The sequence below is a fragment of the Engystomops pustulosus genome, chromosome 4, assembly GCF_040894005.1.
Source record: "Engystomops pustulosus chromosome 4, aEngPut4.maternal, whole genome shotgun sequence".
NCBI classification, from domain to species: Eukaryota; Metazoa; Chordata; class Amphibia; order Anura; family Leptodactylidae; genus Engystomops; species Engystomops pustulosus.
In genome coordinates, this window is record NC_092414.1 from 79,130,835 (window position 1) to 79,150,306 (window position 19,472).

Below are 19,472 nucleotides of genomic sequence, written 5' to 3' on the forward strand. Positions count from 1 at the left end.
ATAAAATGCATACAGAATACCACCATGTAGTATAAAATGCATCCAGCGTGCCACAAAGTAGTATAAAATGGACACAGCATGCCACCAAGTAGTAGAAAATAGATACAACGTACCGCCAAGTAGTATAAAATGCATACAGTGTATCGCCATGTAGTATAAAATGCATACAGAATACCGCCATGTAGTATAAAATGCATCCAGCGTGCCACCAAGTAGTATAAAATGCATACAGCATGCCACCAAGTATTATAAAATAGATACAGAGGTGGAGGGGTGGAGCTTATAATATAAGATATCAGGGAGTGTCTGGACCAGATCCATCATATCGGTTTGGTGTAAAAATAAAGCAATGCAAAATGCATACAGCGTATCGGCATGTAGTATAAAATGCATACAGCATATCGCCATGTGGTATAAAATGCATACAGCGTATCGCCATGCAGTATAAAATGCATACAGAATACCGCCATGTAGTATAAAATGCATCCAGCGTGCCACCAAGTAGTATAAAATGCACACAGCATGCCACCAAGTAGTATAAAATAGATACAATGTACCGCCAAGTAGTATAAAATGCATACAGTGTATCGCCATGTAGTATAAAATGCATACAGAATACCGCCATGTAGTATTAAATGCATCCAGCGTACCACCAAGTAGTATAAAATGCATACCGAGTACTGCCATGTAGTACAAAATAGAAGCGCTGATAAATATCACAAATGCTGCATATACATACAGCATATATACACATAAACAAACAGTAGATACAGCATATACACACACACACATACATACACATACATATATACAAACACATATATATATATATATATATATATATATACACACACATATTACATATATTTACACATATATACAATATTACACATATATACACATATTACACATATATATGCAAGGATAAAGTAACCTTACCTCTCTATTGTGTAGGAGAATGCTGCAAGAACCATCAAAAGCATCGGAGGAAGGGCCAGAAGTCCGAGCGTTCTCCCCTGCGAACCTGACACTTCTATATTCTGCCTTCAGCTGACAGGCTGAGGGAGGGGGCACACACTTCAAAATCCTATATCTTCTGAACCCTTGCAAATAGAGACAATATTATATTGTCATATATGGATTGTTAATGGATGCTTTCGCAGTGGTCCCCAACCTTTTTTGCACCAGGGACCGGCTTTAAGCTAGACCAGTTTTCCATGGCTCGGTGGGGGCGGGGCTTTGGTCATATGGGGTGGGATTATGGAGGGGTGGAGCTTATAATATAAGATATCAGGGAGTGTCTGGACCAGATCCATCATATCGGTTTGGTGTAAAAATAAAGCAATGCAAAATGCATACAGCGTATCGCCATGTAGTATAAAATGCATACAGTGTATCGCCATGTAGTATAAAATGCATACAGTGTATCGCCATGTAGTATAAAATGCATACAGCGTATCGCCATGTAGTATAAAATGCATACAGCATATCGCCATGTAGTATAAAATGCATACAGAATACCACCATGTAGTATAAAATGCATCCAGCGTGCCACAAAGTAGTATAAAATGGACACAGCATGCCACCAAGTAGTAGAAAATAGATATAAAATGCATACAGCATATCGCCATGTGGTATAAAATGCATACAGCGTATCGCCATGCAGTATAAAATGCATACAGAATACCGCCATGTAGTATAAAATGCATCCAGCGTGCCACCAAGTAGTATAAAATGCACACAGCATGCCACCAAGTAGTATAAAATAGATACAATGTACCGCCAAGTAGTATAAAATGCATACAGTGTATCGCCATGTAGTATAAAATGCATACAGAATACCGCCATGTAGTATTAAATGCTTTTGATGGTTCTTGCAGCATTCTCCTACCTCCTGCGCCTCTCCACGCAGACTCTACCTCTCATCTACTACCAGCTATCTCTAGCATGCACTCTGGGCAGTTGCTTTTAAGACCTTGCGCTGTTTAGGGTTTGTGTTCTGGACTGCTGGGAGTTGTGGTACCTCTGCATGGAGTCTGCGATTGTGCTTTGTTTTTCTGCACCATGAGGAGTTAAGTTACCCAGCTCCAATCAGGTTCTGGAGGTGGGGTTCTGGCTGCATAAATTGAAGCTTCACTAGTCACCTGTGGCAGTGTTTGAAATCCCTTCATCGCTTGCTCTCTACTTATGGGTTTGACCTGCTCTTTGTCCTGAATTGTTGTGATCTTGGCTAGTTTTTGACGTTGACCCTTTTGCTTCCTGATTTTGCTCTTGACTTACCCTCTCATTGTGACTCCAGCTAGTTTACTACTCTTTTGTGTTTTATGTTTGTTAGTTTGTTCATGTTGTTCCCTTCCTGCACTTAGCTAGTGTATTCCGAGTTGTCTACTAGTCGCCCCACAGTTTAGCGTGGGGGCTATAGGAAGGGACACAGGTTGAGGCAAATTCAGGGTACACCTTCCTTTGTCTTCAGTGTTACCTAACCCTAACAAGAAGAAGCTACAGGAGGCTTTCACTTTCACTTTGCAGAAGTACATGCTCTTGGATAGTGTGTTGGAATGATGCTGTACATATTTATAATATATTTTGGTAAATCTTACTACTTATTTAAAAAACTTTAATTGGAAAAATGACAAAAAAGCTTATTTTTTCACATTTGTAGTCAATTATTGGCAAATTTTATAAAGAGAAAAATATGTAATTAATAAAACTATCCTATCAAGTTGAAGTCTCACAAAACAAAGCAAAAATGTTTTATTATATGAAAAGCTTTTCCAGAGATATTGTCATTCTGCATAGCAGACATTCAGGTACCATTGACCATCGGTCATAAAGGGGTTAATGTATGCATTATTTTGACCTTGTTTTTATTATATTAAAAATACTATAATTATACTGTTAAAGATTAATATATATAGTTAATATATTAATAGTTAATATATTAATATATATAGTTAGGTTTTGATGTGTTTTTTGTGATTAAATGAAATAAATCAGCAGCAAAAGACTGTTTTGCTCAATGTAGGTGTGGTTTCACTATAGTCTCTACACAGTGGCATTAAATGTTCATTATTCCCAGAAAATTACATTTTCTTTATAGTGAAATGTGTTATTCATTTGGCAGATACATATATTCAAGACAGAGGTGTAACTTATTTAATTCTAGAGAAGAATGGATTTTGATAATGAAAATGAAAATATGCATCATGTGACCTTATTTAAATGATAGATTACAGCTACATTTCTATCCTGCAATTCTCAGGTCAAATCATTTCTAATGTCTTCTAACGATTTTATTAGTGAAAATATTAAGATTTTCTTTCAGTGAAGTTTGACCTACGTTCTGTAACTGTTTGGACATTTTATGAAACTGAACTTCATGAATTGTAAGACAATGTTGTACTTTTACAAAAACTATAGACAATGATTTGGCTGTTTCAGACATTTTTAGACTTTATAAAATCCCTCTTTGACAACTAAGAACTCTTTGTACTCTATTATATTGATGTATTTTACAATACACTTCTCTTCTCTCTGCTTACCGCCAGCCTGAACTATCTTTAGCATGACAGCAATGATATTATTAGGAAGATAATTTTTGAAAATCTTTTTGTAATGAGTACATTTAAAATGAATGTTTTATACAGTTTAAAAGTGAGAATGCTGCCTGCAATGTTATCTAGTATTCATTTCTGCTGTTAGAGCTAATTAATGTCCCATACAAATGCAAGCTATGGATTAAGAAAGCTAGTAACTACACTACATTCTGTACATCTATGAGATGGGTGTATAATACAGTTTCAATCATTGGCTAAAAGAGTCAGAAATTATGTATATGAGTATGTATATTGCAAACTTTGATAGGGCATATACTCTTGTGATTTATTTTTTAAAACTATGTATTTAGACTAAAATACTGATTCCTAATTACATCATGTAAAAAAAATGGTCAGCATCAGATCACAAGTGCTTAGGAACTGCTTGGGAGATGGAGATACCCAGGTAATAGTTATAAGCAAAAGCAAAGCGTCTCAAAATATGATGTACATTAGAAATTTCTTGAATTGTTAAACTATTCCAAAAACATAATAACAGAAATGAGTCCATGCGACTTTCACCATTGATGTTTTGGCCCTGCCAGGTTCTAGCTTCCACAAAGCTTGAGGAGGAGATAAGTATAGTGTGGGAGATTTGGCCCAGTAGAGACTGTGGTAGCGGGGTGCTGTGATGCAGTTCAAGACAGTGACACCAAGGTACAGTCCAAAACAGGTCTCGCCTGCGTTTATTGTAGCAGCAAAATAAAACAGCCTTCACATTCAGGCATTAAATAAACAAAAATCCTACCCGTCAGGGTGCTAACTATACAGTGATTCTCTAACTCACCACTATACAAAATCACTTGGCTGCTCCAGGCACAGAGGTCAGGGCTGTGTGCTCTCCAGCCTTCTTCCAGAGAGAGACAACCCTCTGAGCTCTGCTGAGCGGTTTAAAAAAAAGGCTGATTGGGCTGCTCCCATCACCTGTGTCCAAGGTGCTGGACACCCAACCTCAGCACTAAGGCCTTGCATAATAGCAAAACCTAGGGGAAACATACCGCCCATCCACAGTTAACCCCTTCAGTGTCTCACATACCCTCCCCCTCTGTTTGACCCTGTGGGGGCGAACACTTTTGGCCATCAGACAGTGGGTACGAGACAGGGCATCGGCATTCCCATGCAGCTTTCCTGCTCGATGTTCTACCGTGAATTTGAAATTCTGCAGCATTAGGAACCACCTTGTGACCCTGGCGTTCCTCTCTTTGGCCTGACTCATCCAGGTGAGGGGAGAGTGATCGGTCACTAGTGTAAACTGTCGCCCTATCAAGTAATATCTCAGGGATTCCAGAGCCCATTTTATCGCCAAGCACTCCCTCTCAACTATGCTATAGTTCTTCTCAGGAGGTGTGAGCTTGCGGCTCAGGAATGTCACGGGATGTTCCTCACCCTCCACTACTTGGGACAGTACAGCCCCTAAGCCCACGTCAGAAGCGTCAGTCTGCACAATAAAGGTCTTGGTGAAGTCAGGGGTGATCAGTACCGGTCCCTCGCACAAAACCGTCTTAAGTCGCTGAAACGCCCCCTCAGCCTCTTCACTCCACTTTACCATCACCGCCCTGCTACCCTTGGTCAGGTCAGTCAGGGGTGCCGCTATGGTAGCAAAATCGGGGATAAATCGGCGATAATAGCCCACTATGCCTAGGAAAGCCCTCACTTGCTTTTTGCTCATAGGTCGTGGCCACTGCTGGATCGCCTCCACTTTATTTACTTGGGGTTTGATGACACCTCGCCCAATACGGTACCCCAGGTAACGGGCCTCTTCCAGACCCAGAGCACATTTTTGGGGGTTCGCTGTCAGCCCTACTGCCCTCAGGGAGTCTACCACTGCTTGCACCTTGGCCAGGTGACTCTCCCAATCGTTACTATAAACTATGATGTCATCTAAGTAGGCCGAGGCATATCTCCGGTGAGGTTTTAGCACGAGATCCATTAACCTCTGGAATGTGGCGGGAGCCCCATGTAGCCCAAAGGGGAGTACCACGTACTGAAAAAGCCCATCAGGGGTAACAAAAGCGGTCTTCTCTTTGGCCCTGTCAGTAAGGGGTACCTGCCAATACCCTTTCGTCAGGTCAAGGGTGGAGAAGAACCTAGCCTGTCCAAGTCGTTCTATCAACTCGTCAACCCTGGGCATGGGATAAGAATCAAATTTGGACACCTCGTTCAACTTCCTAAAGTCATTGCAGAACCGTAGGGAACCATCAGGTTTGGGAATCAACACAATAGGACTCGACCAGTCACTTTTAGACTCCTCGATAACCCCCAGGTCTAACATCTGCCTGACTTCTTCGAATATGGCTTTCCGGCGTGCTTCCGGGACCCGGTAGGGTTTTTGGTGTACCCGGATGTGGGGTTCGGTTACGATGTCATGCTTGATGACTGAAGTACGTCCCGGTAACTTAGAGAACACATCCACATTTCGGAGCACAAACTCCTTCGCTTCCTGAATCTGGGCCCTGGAGAGGGACTCCGGGATCTGTACTTCAGGCACCTTGGCATCGGATACACCTACCTCCGGTGTCACCTTCTTGGCGACAGACGCTTTTTCTACTCCCACGGCTATCAGGGACTCTCTTTCCCTCCATGGCTTTAGGAGGTTCACGTGGTATATCTGTTCGGGTTTCCTCCTCCCCGGCTGAGATACCTTGTAGTTAACCTCCCCCACTTTCTCCATGACCTCATATGGTCCTTGCCATTTTGCCAAGAACTTGCTCTCAACGGTGGGCACCAGAACTAGCACTCTGTCGCCTGGGTAAAAGGTCCTGAGTCTGGCTGACCTATTGTAGACCCTAGACTGGGCCTCTTGTGCCCTTGTCATGTGCTCCTTTACAAGGGGCATTACCGCCGCTATGCGGTCCTGCATAAGGGAGACGTGTTCTATCACACTACGGTGGGGGGTCCTCTCCTGTTCCCAGGTCTCCTTGGCTATATCCAAAAGCCCACGTGGGGAACGGCCATATAACAGCTCAAAGGGTGAGAAACCCGTGGAGGACTGGGGAACTTCACGTATGGCAAACATCAAATAGGGCAACAAACAATCCCAGTCCTTCCCATCCTTGCTGACCACCCTCCTTAGCATCCCCTTCAAGGTCTTGTTAAACCTCTCGACTAGGCCATCTGTCTGAGGATGATACACAGAAGTGCGGAGCTGTTTAACCTGCAGTAACTTACACATCTCCTTCATTACCCTAGACATGAATGGGGTACCCTGGTCAGTCAAGATTTCTTTGGGGAGGCCTGTGCGTGAGAATACCTGGAACAGCTCCCTAGCAATATTTTTGGAGGAGGTGTTCCTTAATGGAATCGCCTCGGGATACCGCGTAGCGTAGTCCAGGATAACCAGGATGTATTGGTGCCCCCTTGAGGATTTGACTATGGGGCCAACCAGATCCATTGCAATCCGTTCAAATGGCACCTCTATGATTGGTAGCGGGACCAAAGGACTCCTGAAGTGGGACACCGGGGCAGTAAGTTGACACTCAGGGCAGGAGCTACAATACCGGTTTACCTCCTCCCACACCCCGGGCCAGAAAAATCTCTGCAGGATCCTCTCCCGGGTCTTCTCAGCACCTAAGTGCCCTCCCAGCACATGTTTGTGAGCCAACTCTAGCACCAGCCTACGGTGAGATTGGGGTACTACAAGTTGCTCAACCTCCTCACCCCGTATCTGGTCGACCCTGTATAACAGCTCCCCAACAATCATCATTCGGGGGTATATTTTATCAGCCTCTGGTACTTGGAGTACCCCATTTATCACCTTAACATTCTCCCGTGCTTTAACCAAGGTAGGGTCCTGTAGCTGTGCAGCCCCAAAATTCTCACGGGAAAACTCAAGGTCCGGCATGTCGGCCACCTCCTCGTGACCCTCGACCTCACCAGCTAGGACCTCTAGGGGAGAGAATTCATCACATGGGGTCACCCCTACTGCTGGTGTGGGTACATCGGCCTCAAAGGGTTCAGGGGCCAAGGCCGGACATACCTGATGTCCATTATCTGCAACAACACCTGAGGTGGGTCTTCGTCTCCAGAGGTCCCAAAACACCGGTAAGTCTCTGCCGATAATAGCCTCATGAAACAGGGCCCCCACCACCCCCACTTCATGGGTAATAGTACCACAAGGTGTATGTAGGTTGATGACAGCAGTGGGATATTCGCGAGTGTCCCCATGTATACACAACACTCCCACTTTACGCCCACTGTACAGTCCAGGATCAACCAAAGTTCCCCGCACCAGGGTAACCAGACTCCCTGAGTCTAGCAAGGCTTCCACTGTGTGACCACCGATTGTGACCTTGCACACTTGGGGTTCTGCATCCGTGACTGACTCGGCAGCCAGAACCGGACGGGCAAACAGTGACATTCGCCGGGTCTGGTTGCAGTCCATTGGCTCCACTGACAGGGGACAGTTGGCAGCAATATGGCCCATTTCATGGCATCGCCAGCACTGGATACGGCTATGACCTCTGTCACGAGCCTCACTGGGTTTCTGTGTATCCAAGCCCCCCAGTGTACCCCCTCCCAACCTGACCTGTTTCCCTTTTTCTGCAGTAGCAGTCCTACCAGATGGTTTAATGGCCTTGTCACTGGCACTGCTTCGTGTGGGAGGGATAAGTAGAAGATCCTCCGTAGCCCGATATCTCTCTACTAGGGACACGAGTTCCTCAGCATTTGTGGGACCGGCCTGTCCAACCCACCGCTGGAGCCGAGAGGGCAGAGAACGGGTGAACTTGTCAAGAACCACTCTCTCGACCATCTGTGCTGGGGTGCAGTCATCGGGTTGTAGCCACTTCCGGACAAGATGGATCAGGTCATGCATTTGGGAGCGCGGGGGTAGTTTTTCAGAGTATGCCCACTGGTGGACCCGGCTGGAACGAACTTGAACGGTGACCCCAAGACGAGCCAGAATCTCCGCCTTTAGCTGGGGGTACTCACGGGCCTCCGTTTCACTCAGGTCGTAGTAGGCCTTCTGCGATTCGCCGGTCAGGAACGGTGCCAGGACATCTGCCCACTGCTCAGCTGGTAACTCCTCTCGCTCAGCTACTCGCTCGAACACAGTGAGATAAGCCTCCACGTCGTCGGTCGCCGTCATCTTTTGTAAAGCCTTCTGCACTGCAGCCCGTGCGGAATGCTGGACAACCGGGTACCCTTGCAAACCAGTATGGGACCCCTCAGTAGTCGTCGCTTGCGGTGCTGCCATAACGCCAGAAAACTTTTCCATCATCAGCTGGAACATGGCTCGGGACTCTGCCTGCTGTTGCTGTAGCATGGCTCGGGACTCTGCCTGCTGTTGTCGGGACCTCTCCTCCTGCTGCTGTAGCATGGCTCGGGACTCTGCCTGCTGTTGCTGGAGCATGGCTTGTTGCTGTCGGGACCTCTCCTCCTGCTGCTGGAGCATGGCTTGCTGCTGTCGGGACCTCTCCTCCTGCTGCTGGAGCATGGCTTGCTGCAGCTGTCGATTAGCCTGGGACTCTTCCTGCTGCTGGCGGGATCTCTCCTCCTGTTGCTGGAGCATGGCTTTAATAAAGTCCTCCATCTTGGCTTTATCCTGCAATTTGCCTGCTGCTTTCACCCAGGCCATGCAATGTTGCAGGATGTAGCGAGCCTTTCAGGTGTGTGTCTTTTTGAACTGCCCGCAATCCGAAGCACCATATGTGGGAGATTTGGCCCAGTAGAGACTGTGGTAGCGGGGTGCTGTGATGCAGTTCAAGACAGTGACACCAAGGTACAGTCCAAAACAGGTCTCGCCTGCGTTTATTGTAGCAGCAAAATAAAACAGCCTTCACATTCAGGCATTAAATAAACAAAAATCCTACCCGTCAGGGTGCTAACTATACAGTGATTCTCTAACTCACCACTATACAAAATCACTTGGCTGCTCCAGGCACAGAGGTCAGGGCTGTGTGCTCTCCAGCCTTCTTCCAGAGAGAGACAACCCTCTGAGCTCTGCTGAGCGGTTTAAAAAAAAGGCTGATTGGGCTGCTCCCATCACCTGTGTCCAAGGTGCTGGACACCCAACCTCAGCACTAAGGCCTTGCATAATAGCAAAACCTAGGGGAAACATACCGCCCATCCACAGTTAACCCCTTCAGTGTCTCACAATAGCTTAAAGAGTCACCAAAGCAGTCTTTTTCAAATATGACAAGTTCCAATTAGAGGCAGAAAAGCCCATCACACATGTTTTTAAGATACCTCTAGGTTACTTAGTTTTAGTAATATCCGCTTATAGAATGTACCTGGTTCCCTGCCAGCTCACGCTTCATAGTCCCGGTGGCTGTGCCTTTCATATTACAACAGGTGCCTGTTCATTTGAATCCTTGATATGCCATCAGTTTGCATATGTCCTCAGTGCCTATAAAGTTGGAATACGAACCGACGCATGCGCAAATAGAGATGCTGTCAGAATTACGTGCCTCACCTTGCAAGCTCGAGGCTCATGGGTGGGAGGGGTAAGAGATGGAGGATATGGGAGGAGGTTTGGGATAAATAACAATGAGTGTGGAGACGAGCGTATTAAGGATTCAAAAGAACAGGTGTCTATTGTTATATGAAAGGCAAACCCCTCGGGACTATGATGCATGAGCTGGCAGGGAACTAGGTTCATTTTATAAGTGGATACTACTAAAACTAAGTAACTTAGGGATATTATAAAAACATGTGTGATATTGACTTTTATGTCTCTATTGGAACCTCTCATATTTGAAAAAAAGTGCTCTGGTGACAGGTTCCTTTTAAACTAACTGCCTCTCATTTGGGTGCCAACATCAGATTTTGAAATCTGGTTCAGGATCTGGAACAGAAGTATTATATTTTAGCTATCAGACAGGGACCCCTGTACGTAATCATTGGATTCCTGTGTCAAAAGAGCTATACGTAACCTAACCTGACATAATTTTCAACCATGACCTGCCATTATTCTGAGGTTATATTAGGTTTGACTGGCTAGGCCGTCCCCTCCCTGTATCACCATATGCCCTTCCACATATGTCCTTTCAAACTTTTTCGTGTCTTGTATGCCAAACACAAGGCAAAATTACTCCTAATCAAGCAATAATTATCTGGTTCACTGGGGCATATTTTAGGTGCAAACTGCTTGTACAGGTATATGTGACCCATTTGTGACACGGCGGCACTATGCTTCATGCAACCCAAATTTCTGCACTAAAGGGGATGTTCCGGTGCTCAGTCAGACCATGTGGCAGATTTAACGCGCAAAGTCCAACAGAACTATGTCACACACCCTATGTTAAAGGTGCACCAAAAAAAAGGGGTGCGCTCTGTCTGGGCAGTACAGGGAGCACAAGATTCATGCAGAATGTGCATAAGTAATCCTGAATCTGGTGTACTCTGCACCATACACAGGCAACTGTATGTAACTGTATGTAAACTGTATGTAACCCAACATCTATTAGACAGTGATTGATTAGACAGTGATTGATGTTGACTTTTCTGTCTCTATTGGAACCTGTCATATTTGAAAAAAAGTGCTCTGGTGACAGGTTCCTTTTAAACTAACTGCCTCTCATTTTGGTGCCAAAATCAGATTTTGAAATCTGGTTCAGGATCTGGAACAGAAGTATTATATTTTAGTTACCAGACAGGGACCCCTGTACGTAATCATTGGATTCCTGTGTCAAAAGAGCTATACATAACCTAACCTGACATAATTTTCAACCATGACCTGCCATTATTCTGAGGTTATATTAGGTTTGACTGGCTAGGCCGTCCCCTCCCTGTATCACCATATGCCCTTCCACATATGTCCTTTCAAACTTTTTCGTGTCTTGTATGCCAAACACAAGGCAAAATTACTCCTAATCAAGCAATAATTATCTGGTTCACTGGGGCATATTTTAGGTGCAAACTGCTTGTACAGGTATATGTGACCCATTTGTGACACGGCGGCACTATGCTTCATGCAACCCAAATTTCTGCACTAAAGGGGATGTTCCGGTGCTCAGTCAGACCATGTGGCAGATTTAACGCGCAAAGTCCAACAGAACTATGTCACACACCCTATGTTAAAGGTGCACCAAAAAAAAGGGGTGCGCTCTGTCTGGGCAGTACAGGGAGCACCAGATTCATGCAGAATGTGCATAAGTAATCCTGAATCTGGTGTACTCTGCACCATACACAGGCAACTGTATGTAACTGTATGTAAACTGTATGTAACCCAACATCTATTAGACAGTGATTGATTTGCCCCAGGATCACAATGGTGAGTCATATCCTAACCGCTTTCCTGCCCATTGCTAAAAAAGGGAATAATACAATGTACTACATTCTACATTCAGGGGATTATTTTTTAAATTCTAAAATAAATTAAGAAAATAATAACCAAAATGTATAATAAACAAATAATACAAATCAACTTTATTCACTAAATTCCGCTGTCCAAAATTGGAGCTTATGATTATGTAAATGCTACTATTAATGTAAACTCTCTGCATTGTAGATTCCAATGTACTTTACCCTAAATGTAAAGACTTGACCTTGATATTGCGTAGCATAACTTTCGTCAATGATTTCCAAGTGTCTGTTTCCAAGTTTCTGATTTTAGTACGCAACATCCTATAGCTCTTGTTCATTTCAAACTGTAGTTGCATAAAGATGAAAATCATATTTAAATCATACACTGTTTTATGCTTGTTTCAATAGTGTTATTCTGTTCTAGGTTGAGAGGATAATGAAACTTTCCCTGCATGAAGTTATGAATCACTCTATCAAAGCGTACTTTGAATCTCCAAGGAAAGAATGGGTTCTTCACTGGCCTGGTCAAGTTGTCTTAGCATCAAGTATGGTGCACTGGACCTCGGAGGTCTCAAAGGTAATTTGTTTAAATATGTTGTTTGCTTATTAATGGTTTTAGACTGCTTTGGGGAAATTGGTATAAATGGTATAATTGGTATAAAAGCTAAGTTTTAAATGAGAGAACTCACCAATGCTGCATTTGTTTTGAGGAAGTTTTTATTTATTTTTGCTTGGTTCTCAGTACTATAAATTATTGTACCTACAAGTTAAAAGAAAATAGAGGCACTGTTTAAATTCTTCTCTTTTTGTGAATGAGACTTTACAGATTTACTGAAATTTCTTTACTTTATTTTCCATTAAAAATTTGACCTGATCAATTTTGATCAAGTAATCCAACGCATGCGCAGTGAACCATGAACATTCATACATTGATTGTCAATTAACATACATCTCAACATATTTTAAATAAAATTTCCTTTAACCTTTGACAAAAAATATGTTACAGAAGAATAAAAGTTAAAGGTTTTATGCAGTATATGTCTGCAAGTGCAGTTATGCACATCAAAATTCTTTTGGCTGTTAACCTCTAGAAAGGTTATTCAATAGGCTTTTACCCAAGAGAAACTGAATTGTTACAGTATGTCAAGAAGGGTAAAAATTAAGTACTTTAAATTCCAGCCTAGGGCAAACATTAGGTCTATAACTTATACCTAAGATGGAAATGTTTTATTTATTTTATGTTTCTGTTTATCAATTTTGAAAAACCCTTCTAATACATTTTTAACGGTAAAGAACCCAATGAGGATACAATGTTACAGTTTCTAACATATGTGCTATTGAGAAAGTTAGTTGATACTTTTGCTATTAAAAAAACTTTATAGGTTTAAGAATATTTACATGAATGAGTAATGTCATGTAATTTTGGGTGTGGTTGTGTTTTAGTTCATATCTATAGGCTCTCCCGGTCCTTGCAATTCCTTTTACTATACTTCCAGCCAGTCTAATACACTTTTGGCCTTTTTTAGGCAGCTCTTCTCTCCCGAAGATGATCAAGAAAAATATTGATCATGCATAAGCTCCATCACTTCTGACCTTTTATGCTTGACTATACTTTGGATTTGCCTAGGCACTGAGTCAGTTGCACCTGGGGCAGTTGTCACCAAGACTTGGTACAGAAGGAATTAGCCTGGTGGTCTCCCTGGAGTAAAAATTCCTCTTATGAAGTTAAAGGGTTAAAACCAGGGGATCGCTGAGACATTGTCCTTAGTAGCAACCAAATTGACACAGTAGGTCAACACCATGTTTTAGTTTCATCTGTGCTTATCAATATGTGCCTCATAGCTGATGCAACCATGAAATGAAATTTAGAATATGTAAAGTGCTGTTTTCAATAGAATCTCTGAAATGGCAGCAACAACTGTCAATTTACGTATTGAAAGCTGTTTACAGTTTATTCCAAAGTATGGGTAATGGAACATACTTCTACATTAAGATTAATTCTGTAGCCCATATTAACCACTCCCAACAGAGAACCGGGGGGTCCAGTATAAAATAATGATAGAGTCCATTATTAATATGGGCTGGAAAAATAAAACATATTTTCAGAAAAGAGCTTATAGAGACTCAAGAAAATGAAAATGTATCCAGACAATGGTTTTGGCAATCAGTTTTACTATGTTCATGCTTTTATCCTCCAAGCCAGATGATATTAAGACCTTTCAATGTTTTCTTATTTTCAAACTACTGTAGGTCTATGAAACTTTTTGTGTTTAAGGGGTATTCCTATGAAGACAAGATTCTTAAATATACTTAGGATACCAACATAACACATTCTCCAATTCACAGTCATTAACAAAAATACTACATTTCATATATATAATTCCACAATTTTGGTTGCGAAATCTCTGACCTTAAATCAGAAGCATAGGGTTGGGCAGGAGGCAATGTTCTCTTGTCTGACTCTGCAGTGAGCTCCTCTCTGCATCAGTTTCTCCCCTTGCTTTCCAAGACAAGCTTGCACAGAGACTTCCTGCCGGCAATCAGTGTGTGCAGAGTAAAGCTACAAGCTACAGACAGATAAGGTCTTTATCCATGGGAGGGAGGCACAGAAGACCTGACAGTGTACCTTATGGCTTTGAAAGAAGAAAGCTGAGAATGTCATTATTATTGTGTTTTATGCATCTCATCATCTCTGATGTGTCTCATCTCTCTTTATATGTGTCAGATACTAGTAAATTTTCAGAAGCTAAATCAAATTGTCAGCACACATCATCTCACAGCACTAGAGAGTCCCCACCCACACTGACCATCACTGAGTTAAACAGCAATAACACTGAGTTAAATTGCAAAGTTAAAAATGATATTGCTATGCTATGTTTATTGTGTAAACATCACTAGGGTATTGAAATTTGAGAATTTTATTTCATGGGCAAACCCCTTTACAGTCATTGACTGGTTAATGGTACTTGTAAGTACCTACTTTATTCTGCTAATTAGGATTTAGAAACTAAAAAAAACAATGAAATGTATCCTTATCTATTTATTTTTTCCTATGTGCCAATAAAAATGGCATACTTTATTATTTAAATATTTATTGTGAATATGTACATTTTTACTATTTACTATAGAGAACAGATATTTTGATAACTGTAATTCTAAAAAATGTAATTTCACAAGTCAATCACACAGAACCAAGTCTGTGACAGATATTTTCAAAAATTGGCAAGCATTGCTTTGTTTTGGGGAATTTAAGTAGAGCTACAGACGTAGGCTAGAGCGAATAGTTCCCATCAATTGCTAATATACAATTTGTTTCAGAAAGAAGAAATTATGTGTTTGGATGAAAACCAAATTAGGAATCTAGGACCAGCAAAGGTTCAGCTTGTTTTACCATTTTCATTTTCCTGGATATACGGTACTTCCAATGGTTAATGTCCAGAGAGAATGCATTTGCTATCCACTACTGCTCACATTTGTGCAGCACATTTTTACCATAACAAAATCCATAGCCAATCCACTCAATAGCAGACAATGTGGACATCTACTCTGTTAAATTTATTTTGGGAAAAACAGTGATTACATTTTATTTTGTTCATGTTCGTCAGATCATAGCTGTTATTTTTTCTTAGACTCCTTTTTTGTTGTAAGTTTTAGGGATGTTTGAGGATTGCTAAGTGATAAGATTATTTTTTATGAATTAAAAACTTTCTACTAATCTGCCACAAATTCCACCATGTACTTGTTGGTAATTTGTATAATTTATCTTTCTAGGCTTTAGCGAAAAATGGAGGTCTGCAAAGAATTATGAAAAAATGTAGTGACCAAATTGAAGAAATTGTTAATCTTGTGAGAGGAAGGTTAACTAAAATGGAACGTATTACTCTTGGTGCTTTGATTACCATTGATGTTCATGGTATGTTCTTGTTTCTACTAATAACAATTGTATTAGGTTTGATTCTCATTGATACCTTGTACACTTTTACCATATAAACTACATAAACTAAAATGTTGCTTTTTTATATATAGAAGCAAAACTAAATGAGAAGTGTCTGTTAAAGGCAATTATTTAAAATGAACTTGTCACCTGGAATGTCATTTTTAGCTGGCGACAGGTTCCAATAGCCTATGCTATGCTTATTTAAAAATGCCTTTGTCAGCATTTTGAATCATTTTAGTAGTTTAAATAAGTTTAATTCACATTAAGAAGGTAACGTAAGCATGAGTAGAGAGAATAGATAGTAGTTCAGATATATTCTTCTGCTCTGTATAAAAATATGAACGTTATAACAATTTTGAACTTTGTAATTATGTAAAAAGTGTAAGAATAACATTGCACTTTTTTTCTCTTCTGCTCGGTTTTATGTTTATTGTTACATTATGTATTTTGTATTTTTATACTCAATAAAATTTATTAAAAAAAAAAAAGTTTAATTCACATGCCAGTAGTGTCTTGTGAGTCCCCAGGGAGGGGGCAACTGCAGCCTATATGTGCCTGTGTCAGTCTCCTCTCCTCCACATTCATGCAGCTCCCTCACTTCTCCCCACTTCCTGTCATGTGCATTGTGCTGGCAGGTGAGTGAAGGGGATGGTGTGAAGGAGAAAAATGCGTGAGGAGGAGACACAGGCAGATACCCTTCCCCGAGACTCACCACATGCTGCTGGCAGGGAGCCAGGTAATGTAAATTAAACTTATATAAACTACTAAAATTATTCAGAAATCAGCACCAGTGTCACCATCTCAAAATGACATTCGTGGAGAAAAGTGTGCAAATCCAACTAATAGTGACATCTTTATTCCAACTATGTCCATAAAATATAACTTTTACAGATGCAGCGCTGGTAATATGACACTTAAAGTGGGATAACTCTTTAGTTATCACGGAAAATGGACAGTTCACTGTATTAATTTACACTACAGACTGTGTTATAAAGTCTGGTTAATGGGTTAAGCCAATCGTGTTATTCAGTGCTACATCTGTATTTATTCCTTAACCCCGTAAGGACCAAGCCACCTTAACCGCTTCTAAGTAGTTATAATCTTTAACTGCTTTAACATATCCAGGTTATTTTGAGAATGTTTTCTTGTCATACATTGTACTTCAAATTAGTGGAAATATTTGGATATCTTTCGCGTTTAGTTCTGAAAAAAATGAAAAAATTAAATTCTCAATTTTCAAAGTCCTAAATTCTTTGCTTTTCAAGTAGATAGTCATAGCATCCAAATAACTTGATAAATAGCAGTTCCAAAATGTCTGATTAATGTTGGCATGGCTTTTTATGTATCTTCTTATTTTTCTAGGTTGTTGGGATTTGCTTTGTAGATGCAATTTTTCACATTTTTTAATGAAAATCGCCAAAACCTATATTTACCGACACCTGCTCAGGTCTCAAGTGACTTTGAGAGGTCTAATAATAGTAAAACCACATAAATTACCCCTTTATAGAAACTACACTCCTCAATGTATTAGAAACCAACTTTAACGAATTGTGTTAACTCTTTAGATGTTTTAAAGGGGTAAAAGCAAAATGTAGGTGGAATTTACAATTTGTAATCTTTTTTTAAATACATTAATTTTGGCCCCCAAAAATTAAAATTTCACAACAAATTAAATGACAAAAAGCTCCACAAAGTTTGATACCCAATTTCTCCAGAATATGCCGATGGTACACGTACGGGCATAGAAAGGAAGGAGCGCCATTCAGAGCAGTTTTGCATTGTCACATTTTACAGATTATAAAATGTTTATTATTTTGTAACATGGACATATGGGGGCTTATTATTTCCGGGATAAGATCCACTTTTAGGTACCTAATTTAAGGGGGTTCAGTAGCCAATTGATGAGATTTTATTAACTCTTTCTTGGTGAGGATAAGAAAATCATTAATTCTAGTTTAGAGTTTTTATTTTTTTTCTTGATAGGCAGTTCACTGTACCATAAAATGTTATCTTTATTCTATAGGTCACCATGATTAAGGCAATACCCCATTTATATAGCTTTTTATAGTTTACGAGTATCACGATTCCAGTTGTTAGTGGGGGTACCCAGCTTTCACACATAGTTAAGATCCCGCTGCGATTGACAAGATGTACATGTACGTCGGGATGTGCAAAAAACAGACCACATTTCTTGACGTCCTAATGTGCCAAGGGGCTAATATATAACAAACACGTAATATAAAAATTTCTATCCAAATTCCTCTTTTATCATACACAATAAATATATGTGTATTCCTGCATTACTGCTGCACCAAAAGGTAAATGACATTGCTCTAAGTAAGTAATGATGATTTAATGGAATGACAATGCCACTACTGAGGAAGGCATGGCTTGAATACCAGTATGCACATAAATATTTAAAAAACAGTCCAAAGCCAAGTCAGTGGCATAACCTCTGGCCACTACTGGTTTACTGCAGTAGGTCAAAATCTATCTTAATCCTTAACCTTTAATGTACCTAAGTACACTATGATGTCCCTTTTACTGAAGCTGTGGTGCTCTATATACTATATGATAAAACTTTAATAATCCCACAAAATGGGAAATTGTTTCTTGCCACAGCACAGATATGACCATATGAAGACTTGACATAACAGGAACAGACAAGTACATACACTCACCAGCCACTTTGTTAGGTACACCTGTCCAACTTATGACGAGCAAAGAAAAGAATGCCAGCTCACCTCCACCTTCAGTGTTGAGTACGGCACGGACCTCCCCTTCTGCCCGGGGGACATAAATAGCGCAGGAGAAAAAAAATTTCACGGTCCAGCCAGGCTCCAAACACCAAATTTTCTTTATTTCATGGCAAATACAAAAAGTTTTTTAAAATCCACTCGGACAGACATCAGTGCCTACGCGTTTCGGACATTAGCTATGTCCTTAGTCATGGCTACATAACACTAGTAAGTTTGAGCATTTAAAGCCCAGTACAATTGTGAATGCCTCCCCTTACTTCCGGGAGGCCCCACCCACTTCCGTTAACATCCACTAATAATAGCATAAAATTTTAGCAATTTCAGCAATTATAGATATAAACTAATGCCATATTTAAACAATTGCATGTCAATTAGTTATAGAGACATAAAAACCTGTTTAAACATTACTGCTGATCCCTCCGAATCTAGCATTGTGGACCGATCGTGCCACACCCCATGATATAAATCACGTGACAGGTCCCGTTCATGTGATACGGAGCATATGTTATCTAGGATCGCTAGGCAACCATGGCCAGCATAACTTCATTGTTATATAGCAGTACAGAACACAAATTAGATGAGATTCCAAGAGGATGGTGGAACGGAAGTCATAGTGGGAGGAACTAACATCGTCGTCGCAGCGAAGATCACAAGCCAAAGGCCGCCACAAAACAAATTCTGGGGGACTGGACGTGGATCCCCGCGGCAAGGTCGAGATGTTCCTCCTGCAACAGGTATAGGGTGTTAAATCTAATAAAAAAAGAAAAGAAGAAAATAATAATGAGCACACTTGAATATGAAAGTGTAGACATGCAGAAATTACTAGTGAATATTTAAAATTTATCAAGAAATAAAAGATATTAAAAGAAAACTTTGCGGACAAAAGGAATGAGATGATGGTAGTAGATGGGTAACGGTATAGTCACATCGCCCAAA

General features: G+C 41.0%; 1 protein-coding gene across 3 annotated transcripts in view; it reads left to right on the plus strand.

Annotated features, from left to right (window-relative positions):
- The window catches only part of LOC140126705 (dynein axonemal heavy chain 3-like), an 883,215-nt gene that overhangs the window by 334,736 nt on the left and 529,007 nt on the right, over positions 1 to 19,472 (plus strand). For all 3 annotated transcript variants that reach the window (XM_072146467.1, XM_072146468.1, XM_072146466.1), the window contains exons 25-26: positions 12,265 to 12,417; positions 15,612 to 15,753. In XM_072146467.1, coding sequence (XP_072002568.1) covers positions 12,265 to 12,417; positions 15,612 to 15,753 — 295 coding nt within the window. The remainder of the gene's footprint in view (positions 1 to 12,264; positions 12,418 to 15,611; positions 15,754 to 19,472) is intronic.